This window comes from Erpetoichthys calabaricus, chromosome 4, assembly GCF_900747795.2.
Source record: "Erpetoichthys calabaricus chromosome 4, fErpCal1.3, whole genome shotgun sequence".
Lineage (NCBI taxonomy): Eukaryota > Metazoa > Chordata > Cladistia > Polypteriformes > Polypteridae > Erpetoichthys > Erpetoichthys calabaricus.
In genome coordinates, this window is record NC_041397.2 from 62,062,781 (window position 1) to 62,075,120 (window position 12,340).

Below are 12,340 nucleotides of genomic sequence, written 5' to 3' on the forward strand. Positions count from 1 at the left end.
GCGATATATATTTAAATATGCTTACATATAAAATCCGCGATAGAGTGAAGCCGCGAAGCGCGATACAGCGAGGGATCGCTGTATATATTTTTTTTAGTTTTTAAGCACAAATATAGTTAATTGAACCATAGAATGCACAGCGTAATAGTAAACTAAATGTAAAAAAAATTGAATAGAGAAAACCTTGAACAACAGAGAAAAATAACACTGCAATAGTTCGCACTATAGCGCTACAAACCACTGGCTAAAAACACTTTTTTTTTTTTTAATGAGTTTTAAGCACAGGGAAAAAAATGAACATTTGAAAAAATCCGTAATTTAATAAGCCACCAAGAAAAGTAACATTGCAACAATGCACGCTACGAACCCATCACTGTAAACAGAAGTGAAAACAAAATTAAGCCCAGTGCATTCTTTAACTGCCTTCCTACCTTATGCATCCAGCTCTCTCTCTCGTGCTGCCTGTGTGTGTGTGCATCTGTCGCGCTGCCTGTGTGTGTGTGCGCGCACCTCTCTCTCCCGCTGCCTGTGTGTGTGCGCGTCTCTCTCGCATGCTGCCTGTGTGTGTGCATGGGTCTCTCTCGCACTGCCTGTGTGTGCGTGTGTGTCGTGCTCTCTCTCGCTCACTGCACAGGAAATGCACAGGGAGAGACTGAACATGTACAAACCGAAAGGGAAACTGGCTTGTTCGTATACCGAGTGTGTGGTCGTGAACCGAGGCAAAAGCTTGGTGAACTTTTTGGTCGTAAACCGATTTATACGTGTACCGAGACGTTCGTGAACCGAGTTTCCACCGTATATTTAAAATTTGGGAAAATGTTTCATGTACTGATTCATTCTTTTTTTTTTTTTTTTTTTTTTTTTCTAAGGGGCAAAACTCTTATCTTATTTTTATGTTTCATCTGCAAGAAGCTGTGATTACTATTCATTCCTACACATTGGCTAACCCACCATTGATTTATAAGAACATTACATGGAGAATGATGCCACTTGCAGCATGAAAAATGCTAGCAGATTCTAAGAGTTTTCCCAGCTTCATAATGACTTATCCTGGAAATTTAATTTCACTTCCTAATACCAAGGGAAATATTTAATAAAAAATGCTACTTGTTCTACACAGCTTCATGTTTTTTTTCCCCTTCTGATGGCTTATAATTAGAAGGTCATTGATGAAAAGTTCCTGTTCTGTTTATAGCTTATCCTAACATTCCTTATAAAATCGTTAGTTTAACTAGACTAATCAGTACAGCATCCTCTTAGTCATTGATATTTTCAAGGTAAGATGACAGTAGTAGACACTTGATTAATATAATGAAAGAATATTCAAATTGATATTAGAATTTTATTTTTGTCATAGATGCCTGTATATTATCTATTGAATCTATCAAATCCATATAAATTGTGAATTCTTTTATCACACAAGCTTCTTTTTGCTGAATGCATGCTTGATTCCTCTAATTGATGGTTTTATTTTTATAACGTATTATCTAATGGTACCATACTGTTTAGTTTTATTTGAAACAATGCTAAAGTTATTTAATGTGGAAATACATTAAGGGTCATCAATCTATTGATATCTGTCTGAGTCCATCTAGAATTGTCTAAACAGATTAGCAGAAAAATGGTATAGTGGTTTCATTGCCTAAGTAACTTGATATACACGATATTCTAATTTATACCCCTGTTGTATATTTCTAAATCTAGGGTTAGCATTTCACACAAGATGTTGGGTAACTGGAAAGATTAGTGGGATGAAAATTTTACTGATCTTTTACTAATTCTTCTTGTGAAATACATCAAACGAATATAAACAGAAATACACAGATTGCAGATACCTTGAATTGAAAGCTCCTCAGAAGCCACCAGAGAAATGTCCCTCAGTTATATCTATTACAAAGCACCTTTATTTAAGTAATATCTCTAATTGACATTCTGAAAGTATTTCATTGTACGCATCTGTAATTTACATTTTGTTAGTCAAGCATGTATTGTAGATAATTCAAACTCTGACTGTTCAGAATTATAGACACCTAAACAGTAATTTTAACTGTTCAGACAGTATTTATAACTAGTAAAGTGATTAATTGTGAAAATGGCTTACCTTAAGCATCAGCCACCTGTCCTCAAAGGGAAGTTAGAACCAATTGAAATGCAAGAATCCAAGAAAGTAGGTAATAAGAGAGCCTTTAGGCATTAAAAGAGAGAGAGATTTATTGGATAAACTCATCACAGTTAAAAATAACTGCATGACTGGTAGCCCTAAAAGGGATTTGGCGAGGTGAATTGGACCAATATCACATTTACATATTCTCCATACTTCTAACTTCCCTTGCCATGGTACAGGTACAACGTAAAAAAATCCGTCTCCGAGAAACTCTACAAATTAGACTAGGTCACCACCACAGCACATCCTTTTTTAATGCCATAGTTCCTAGTTAAAATGGAAATATCCCTAGTAGTATTAATATTGGCTTACAGATGAACATGCAGACACCCAATTAAATAGCACATTTAATTAAATTTACGAAGGGACAATATAGCAATAAAATCCAACCATCCATTTTCTAACCTTTATCCATTTCAGCATTGTGGAGTGGTTTTGCCTATTCACTGCAGAGTGCAACATTTACATACCTGTGCCAAGTTCCAAAAGCGTATCCTAGGGACGTTTCCCTGATAAATAACAGGTGTGGTAACATTTTGCCTTAAAACATAGAATATGGTGTTCCCCTGTGCAAAATCTGGAGATATACAGTACTGTGCAAAAGTTTTAGGCAGGTGTGAAAAAATGCTGTAAACAAAGAATGCTTTCAGAAATATAAATGATTGTTTATTGTTATCAATTTACAAAATGCAAAGTGAGCGAACAAAAGAAAAATCTAAATCAAATCAATATTTGGTGTTGCTGGTTTGAAGGCAAAAGGTAGTATCAATTCTTACAGGTTCACTTGCACAAAGTCAGGGATTTTGTAGGATTATAGTCAGGTGTATGATCAACCAATTATACCAAACAGGTGCTAATGATCATCAATGTCACACATAGTTTGAAACACAGTCATTAACTGAAACAGAAACAGCTGTGTAGGAGGCTTACAACTGGGTGAGGAACAGCCAAACTCTGCTACCAAGGTGAGGTTGTGGAAGACAGTTTCATGTCATGGCAAGATTGAGCACAGCAACAAGACACAAGGTAGTTATACTGCATCAGCAAGGTCTCTCCCAGACAAAGATTTCAAAGCAGACTGGGGTTTCAAGATGTGCTGTTCAAGCTCTTTTGAAGAAGCACAAAGAAACGGGCAACGTTGAGGATCGTAGACGCAGTAGTTGGCCAAGGAAACTTAGTGCAGCAGATGAAAGACACATCAAGCTTATTACCCTTTGAAATCGGAAGATGTCCAGCAGTGCCATCAGCTCAGAACGGGCAGAAACCAGTGGGACCCAGGTACACCCATCCACTGTCCGGAGAAGTCTGGCCAGAAGTGTTCTTCATGGAAGAGTTGCAGCCAAAAAGCCATACCTCTGACGTGGAAACAAGGCCAAGCGACTCAAGTATGCATGAAAACATAGGAACTGGGGTGCAGAAAAATGGCAGCAGGTGCTCTGGACTGATGAGTCAAAATTTGAAATATTTGGCTGTAGCAGAAGGCAGTTTGTTCGTCGAAGGGCTGGAGAGCCGTACCATAATGAGTGACTGCAGGCAACAGTGAAGCATGGTGGAGGTTCCTTGAACGTTTGGGGCTGCATTTCTGCAAATGGAGTTGGAGATTTGGTCAGGATTAATGGTGTTCTCAATGCTGAGAAATACAGACAGATACTTATCCATCATGCAATACCATCAGGGAGGCGTATGATTGGCCCCAAATTTATTCTGCAGCAGGACAATGACCCCAATCATACAGCCAAAGTCATTAAGAACTATCTTCTGCGTAAAGAAGAACAAGAAGTCCTGGAAGTGATGGTATGGCCCCCACAGAGCCCTGATCTCAACATCATCGAGTGTGTCTGGGATTACATGAAGAGACAGAAGGATGTGAGGAAGCCTACATCCACAGAAGATCTGTGGTTAGTTCTCCAAGATGTTTGGAACAACCTACCAGCCGAGTTCCTTCAAAAACTGTGTGCAAGTGTACCTAGAAGAATTGATGCTGTTTTGAAGGCAAAGGGTGGTCTCACCAAATATTGATTTGATTTAGATTTCTCTTTTGTTCATTCACTGTATTTTGTTGATTGATGAAAATAAATGATTAACACTTCCATTTTTGAAAGCATTCTTTGTTTACAGCATTTTTTCACACCTGCCTAAAACGTTTGCACAGTACTGTACATTCAGCTTCATATGCTGTATTATAGTAGTATGTATGTTTTATTGTAGGTAGATAGATGGATAGATACTTTATTAATCCCAAGGGGAAATTCACCATAAAACTCAAATTGAGAATTTCCAAAATACAGAAATTAAGTCAACCAAGATGTAAATTTATTTCTCCCCTTTTAAAAGAAATAAGGTAATCTACAGACATTTATTAATATGGTCTAGTGAGATACCAAAATGGAGAAACAGAACTCTTAATGTCTGATTATCACCCTACCAGCAAGGGCAGTAATATCACAGAACAGTATGACTTCATGATGAATCCAGCAAATACATCCAGGAAGAAGCTTGGTTTGTACAAAGAAATTAACCAGTTTAGAGAAGAAGAATAAAGCAGGAGCAGAAGTGTGGTATTGAAAAGACCAAAAAAAACAAAGAAAAGGGAAGCACAGTGAGAGTTAATTCATGTGACTGACACACTTGTCTCAGATTTCATGCCCCAGTATTGAATCATTTTTGACTTAGTCAGCAAAAGAACGCTAAGGATTGCATTAAATGATAAAAAAGTAATACAACTAGATAGTTTAGTTCAAGCTACTTCTTATTTTGTTACCTACCAGTAAATAAAAAAAAACCATTTCCTAAGTGAGGTGGCATGATTACTTACTATGCAATTGCCAGTTAAGTTTTAGTAGTGAATTAAACTAAAATATATCTAAATGTTATATGCCAGGACTGTATTTGAAGAACTAGGAGCTAGACCATATGGTTAGCTGCATAGCTTTCCACAACAATTTAATTCTCAAGCAAAATGACTTCTACATCACGGAGTTGGACTGAAAATAGTTGGATTCGATTATATTCCATTTGTAGCAAAACAAAGTTTATTTGAGTGTTTAACCGTTTTTCCCCTTTACTTCATCATTTCATGTTATCCAATCTACTACATTTGCTTCCCATTATTATCTAATAAAGTCTGTCTCTGTTTGCACAAAGCTTTGCCGCAGGAAATCTGCAGAGAATTGTCCAAAGGTAAAAGTGCTGATGTATATGATTCCTGGTTTTCAAAGTCAGTACATTTTGAGCAGTTTGTTTTTTGGTATCTGCAAGACTATTGTAAATTTACAGAATAATTTAGACAAAAGTGTTAAATGCATTGTATATTTTTAGAATATGTATGATTTTCAGATTAATGAAAATCAAGCTTTCATCTGTGTTCACCAGATTTAATGTTCCTGAGCTTGTACTACACCACAATATTGATTATCATTTTAATATTTTGTGTCAAATCAGATTGTTTTTATAGTATTTACCTGCATGTTGGTTTATGTGTATGTTGTGTTTATTTTATTACCATGTTATTTTTACCTTTACTTTTTACATTTTAATTTAAGAAAGACTGCTTAGTAAGTGTGTAGCTAAGTATTATTTAAGTGACTGTCACAACATGATTTGACTTTTCTCAATTATTTATTTTTTAAGTGCAAGATATTAAATTGGTACTATTTTCATCATTAACAGTACAAAATTATTTTAGTCCTCTAACATCCTTTCTTTTTATTACCTTTTTAGAATGAACTTCCCGACTCTCATGCCAAATTCCATGTGTTGTTTCTCTTTTTTGTGGCCGCCATGTTCTTCATCAGTGTACTTTCCCTCTTTAGCTACCACTGCTGGCTTGTTGCAAAGAATAGGTCCACTATAGGTAAGAAATAAGTGCAAGACCTTCCTTTCAAACATTGTTAAGCATTAACTACAACTTGAACCTAAATCAGTACATTTTCCGTCCATTATCCAACCTGCTGAATCCGAACACAGGGTCACGGGAGTCTGCTGGAGCCAATCCCAGCCAACATAGGGCACAAGGCAGGAACCAATCCCGGGCAGGGTGCCAACCCACCACAGAGTACATTTTTTTTAATCAAATTAATTTCAAAGCCATGCAGGACTATTTCTAAAAGTTGTTGGGTATTGTTATAACTGGGTGTAGTTATCATTTATTTAACATATTTGATTAATTCTATACTTCGAAGAAGAATATTAGTCTGTTATTTTTTTTATTTAAGGATAACATTTAATTTAATTCGGCAAACCCATCCATCCTTCACAATATGTGTTATATTTTTGTAGCAGACATAATTCCAATGTGCGTTTACAAGTACAAAGGCATAGTTTGATTGTTTAAATTGATTGCAGTAAGAGCACAAACAGGTTAAGTGACTTCCTTAGGAGTACACAGTGATTCAGTAGTGGAGACTGAACCAGCCACCTTAAAGTTTAAAGTCCAGTGACTTAAACTTAACCAGGGTAGTACACTGCAGACATTTATTTTTTGGTTTTTAGTTTCCTTTTGCTTTTCTTTAGGTGGGAATATCAAGAGAGATCGGTTGTGAATCTATTTTTCAAAATCTGTAGTTTTCTAAATATAAATAATTTTTCTGTGCTCAAAGAGTTATAGTACCCTATTATCATGAGAGATGTAATGGTGTTGAGAATAAAAATAGGAAGATGGTAAAGTCAAAGCCCATATACTACAAAAGTATCTTACAAATTAATGGTATGTGTATTTTAATTAAAATTTAACATATGAGTGTTGTTTACTTATGTCATATACTTATTTTATTTTGGTGAGTTTTTCTAACCATGAAACAGGTGTGAATTACTAAGAATTTCTCCCTATTGAAGAAGTGTTTTAATATAATCATGTTCCCTTGCATAGAATGTTAAATTTGGCTTGTTGAAATATTTATTTTATTTCTTTAAATGTTCTTTCTTGTTTCATCAAAACTAGTCCTTCCCTTTCTAAAATAATAATTCAAGGTCATACATTTTGTGTACTGTTTAGAGGAATAAAGTGAATAAATGGGTGCAAAGCATTGAGATGTGATGTTTTCAGCATTTCTCTATTACTTGTGTAAGCAACATTAGGATGTCTGCAACAGTTGTCAGACTGCCATAAGCAGTGCATGTTGATATCTGTATTTGATCTTGAATAAAGGACAGTCTCATTGTGCAGATGCCTTGTATAGCTGAAGCACTATAGTTGGACTTATATATGATTGCATTTGCAGTTCTAATTTGTATCAATTTTGTCATTTTACAGAAGCATTCCGTGCCCCGGTATTTAGAGGAGGTCCTGATAAAAATGGATTTTCATTAGGATTCAGCAAGAATGTTAAAGAAGTATTTGGAGATGAAAAGAAATACTGGTTGTTACCTTTGTTTACCAGGTAAATTTATTTTCTGTGTGCACGAAACATTTTAAACATTTCAGGGCATTATTATAAATATTTTTAATCTTTATATTTGAAAATAACATTTTTATAGTCAGTGAGTCATAATTATTTTAGAAACAAAGTACAATTTTAAAATAATATCTATTTAATATATGTAGTTTTCAATAAAGTACTTATTTTCCAGTCCAAACTTTCATACTAAGGAAATTATTATAATTCGATACTATTTGCAAAACCCAGTATAGTATGTAATGTAAGTAAATAAAATATTTACTTAAATTGCAATTCTGTATGCATTACAATTTTTGTATTGATGGAAACAAATGACATAAAGTTTATTCATTAAATGAAAATATTTTTTAACCGGTTAGGGTAAATTTCTTAAAACAGTAAACTCCTGTGTGTGTTTTTTTTTTTTGTGATTACTAAACTTAAAAAATAATTAAATTCTGGTGGGTATTTTTTTTCCACTGATGAAAACAATTACTGTTACTGAGGTAGTACAATGAAATGTTAGATGTCAGTAATTACTAACCGAATAAATATTGCAATTTTTTGTTATAGCTTATAATAACATCAAATAAACATTCAAGTAAAAGGAACATTACTGTGGTCTTTTGTAAACAATTGTTTAGAAATGTAATACAAACAGACCACTAACATACCCAAAGACTTTGCACAAATGTAAACAGTCAGGGATGGGCAGGAGTTTACAAACCTTGTAGTCCAGATAGGCTTTCTGGTAGTCCAGCTTCAAAGGTTACCTGCAGACTTTTTACAGCAACATTTGTTTGTAAAGTTTTGTTGTACACGAATGTATCTTATATAGGCCTGGATAAAAATTAATTTTCCTAATCATTATTTTTCATTTAAATTATTTGATACCGAAGTCTGAGGATTAATCTCATAAATATCTATTCTCCTCAATTACTATATGTAGGTTTTTGCTTCTCTTCATTTTTGGCATCCGATCTAGTAATTGGCACTAATGTACCTGTTAAGGCTTTTTACAAAAAAGCACTTTACTATCTCACATGAAGTGGTGCATACTCTTTAACTGACATCCACTTCTTAGATACTTAAATCAGATGCTATGGATTCAAATGGTGCTTCAGTAAAGAACAACTGGATAAAAGCAAAGCTATATGTAAGCTGTGCAATTCAGATATTAATTATTGTTATAACACAACAAATTTGAGAAATCATTTACCTCAATATCACATAAATGTAATTTCAGTCCACACCCAAACGAAAATGTATATATACAGTGGAACCTCGGTTCTCAAATGTCTCGGTACACGTACAACTTGGTTTACGACCAAAAAGTTCGGCATATACAGTGGAACCACGGTTCACGAACGTCTCGGTACACGTACAACTCGGTTTACGACCAAAAAGTTCCCCAAACTTTTGCCTCGGTTCACGACCACACACTCGGTATACGAACAAGCCAGGTTCCCTTTCGGTTTGTACATGTTCAGTCTCTCCCTGTGCAGCGAGCAAGAGAGAGAGCGAGAGCGCGCGACACACACACACACGAACATGCAGGCAGCGCGCGAGAGAGAGCCGTGCACACACACACACACACGCGCACGAGCATGTGCACACACACACACACACAGGCAGCGCGCGCAAGAGAGAGACACACACACACAGAGGCAGGCAGCGCGCTTGAGAGAGACCCACACACACACACAGAGAGGCAGCGCGCGAGAGACACACACACACACACAGGCAGCGCCAGAGAGAGACAGACGCGCGCACACACACAGGAGCGCGCTAGAGAGACACACATACACAGGCGCTCCAGGCTTGCAAAAGAGAAAGAAAGAAAGAGCGAGCGAGAGAGAGGGAGGACTGGACGCATAAGGTAGAGAAGGCTTGTTTTTCTTTTCAGTTCTGTTTACAGCAATCGGTTCGTAGCCTGCATTGTTGCAATGTTACTTTTCTTGGTGGTTTATTAAATTACAGATTTTTCAAATGTTCATTTTTTCCCCTGTGCTTAAAACTCATTAAAAAAAAAAAAAAGTGTTTTTAACAAGCGGTTCCTAGCACTATAGCGTGAACTATTGCAGTGTTAGTTTTCTCTGTTGTTCAAGGTTTTCTCAGCGTTACTCAATGTTTTTACATTTAGTTTACTACTAGCAAAATACACGCGCTTCGCAGCGGAGAAGTAGTGTGATAAAGAGGTTATGTAAACATATATATACATAAACTTATATACTTATATATACATATCTACATATACATATACACATATCTACATATACAGTGATCCCTCGCTATATCGCGCTTCGCCTTTCGCGGCTTCACTCCATCGCGGATTTTATATGTAAGCATATTTAAATATATATCACGGATTTTTCGCTGCTTCGCGGGTTTCTGCGGACAATGGGTCTTTTAATTTCTGGTACATGCTTCCTCAGTTGGTTTGCCCAGTTGATTTCATACAAGGGACGCTATTGGGAGATGGCTGAGAAGCTACCCAACTTACTTTCTCTCTCTCTCTCTCTCTCTTGCGCTGACGTAGGGGGGTGTGAGCAGGGGGGCTGTGTGCAGCTGCTTCCTGAAGGACATGCTGCACGGTGCTTCGCATACTTAAAAGCTCAAAGGGCACGTATTGATTTTTGACTTTATTTTTCTGTGGTTATCTCTCTCTCTTCCTGCTCCTGACAGAGGGGGTGTGAGCTGCCGCCTTCAACAGCTTTGTACCGGCGGTGCTTCGCATACTTAAAAGCCAAAAAGCCCTATTGATTTTTTTTTGACTGCTTGCTTTGTTCTCTGTCTCCTGACGCGCACTCCTTTGAAAAGGAAGATATGTTTGCATTCTTTTAATTGTGAGACAGAACTGTCATCTCTGTCTTGTCATGGAGCACAGTTTAAACTTTTGAAAAAGAGACAAATGTTTGTTTGCAGTGTTTGAATAACGTTCCTGACTCTCTACAACCTCCTGTGTTTCTGAGCAAATCTGTGACCCAAGCATGACATTCTAAAAATAACCATATAAACATATGGTTTCTACTTCGCGGATTTTCCTATTTCGCGGGTGGCTCTGGAACGCAACCCCCGCGATGGAGGAGGGATTACTGTATACATATATATATACATATACACATCCACATATATATATATATATATATATATATATATATATATATATATATATATATATATATATAATCAACATATATACACACATACATACATACACACACATATATATACATACATACAGACACATATATATACATATCTACATACATACACATATATCTATATCTATCATATATATATATATACAGTGGAACCTCGAGATACGATCACCTCTGTATACGAGAAATTCAAAATACGAGGAAAGTATGAGCGAAAAATTCAGATCTAAATGTGAGCATTGGCTCGTGTAACGAGCCACGAGCCAGGCTGTGGGTATAGCTCTCAGCTTAGCGAGGGGGCGTGGTAGCAGTTGCGAGCCGCGATCTGCGGTGTCTGCGTTTCTCACTTAAGTGCACAGGTGGGAAACTGCCCACATCCATGATTGTTCCTGTGGCTGATGGGCTGCAGCTGCCATGTCCTCCCTGCATATATAGAGAAGCGCGAGCTGGTTAAGGGGGAGAAGAAGTAAAAGAAAAGACAGGAGAGAGAACGGACGTTGCAGGCAGGCAGGCAGTCTGTGCGGGAGAGCGAGCGAGTGCAGGCTCGCGTGTAGCTGAACAGTGAGCTGAACAGGCGAGCCAAACAGCTGAAGCAGGACGGTGTAGAGAAGGTCAGCTGCATTAAGAGTGTCTCGCCTGTTGCAGAGCCCGCAGGTGAGACGCTAACAGAGAAGAAGCACCGGGGATTGTCATCTGTTTTTTAAAGACTGCATCCTTTTGACGTTTTAACCTCGTGTTAAAGGATTGTTATTCTTGTGTATTTTAAACCTCCACTTCACAACTGTTTTAAGGATTATTTATTTAAAGATTTATTGAATGCTCTACTGCACTTTAGACACCTGTTTTGATTCTTTTAATAATCAGTTATATTATTTACCAGTGTTATTTATTAAAGGTAGACTACAGTATATATAATTTATCAGTGTTATTTGTTAGGAAAATTGATTTTTATGTTAATATATTTGGGGTGCGGAACGGATTAACTGGATTCCCATTATTTTCAATGGGGAAGTTTGTTCTAGATACGAGAAATTCGCTATACAAGCTCAGTGCTAGAACGAATTAAACTCGTATCTAGAGGTTCCACTGTATATCTCTATCCATCCATCCATCCATCCTGTAGCTAAATGGTGATTCCCTACCTAAACAATCTGTTTAACCTCTGTAAATAAAGGAAGTTTTTCATCTACCTTAAGGAGGTTCGGGACAAAAGATTGACCAAAGCAGTAAGACATAACATGAGACACTACATCAGATGGTGAATCAGACCTATGTAAATTTTCATAGGAACTTACTAGGATTGACTCTTCCATACATAGAGGTTATTTTGTTTTGCGTTAAAATTGCACACATTTCTAATTTCTGCAATATGTCTACAGATTTTACTAGGTTTGCTCTGTTGTTTATCATTATTATAGTAACCTTGTCCTCTTTTATCCAGAATACAGGCAAAAGCATTTGCCCAAAGCTGCTTCTGTGTGCAGATGACACATGCTATGTAAACTTAATAGAGCCTAGTTCATTTAGTTGTTGGTTTTTTTTTTTGTTTGTTTTTTTATATATAAAGTATGCAGAGCATCCCTTAAACTCTGCCATTAGACCTTGTTTAACTTCATCCATCTACACAAATTGTTGCTTTC

General features: G+C 36.6%; 1 protein-coding gene across 2 annotated transcripts in view; it reads left to right on the top strand.

Annotated features, from left to right (window-relative positions):
- Window positions 1–12,340, top strand: part of zdhhc20b (zinc finger DHHC-type palmitoyltransferase 20b) — a 62,919-nt gene that overhangs the window by 32,298 nt on the left and 18,281 nt on the right. The window contains exons 8-10 of one of the 2 annotated variants that reach the window (XM_051926792.1): window positions 5,309–5,344; window positions 5,885–6,017; window positions 7,416–7,542. In XM_051926792.1, coding sequence (XP_051782752.1) covers window positions 5,309–5,344; window positions 5,885–6,017; window positions 7,416–7,542 — 296 coding nt within the window. The remainder of the gene's footprint in view (window positions 1–5,308; window positions 5,345–5,884; window positions 6,018–7,415; window positions 7,543–12,340) is intronic. The other variant, XM_028799523.2, reaches the window with a different exon arrangement.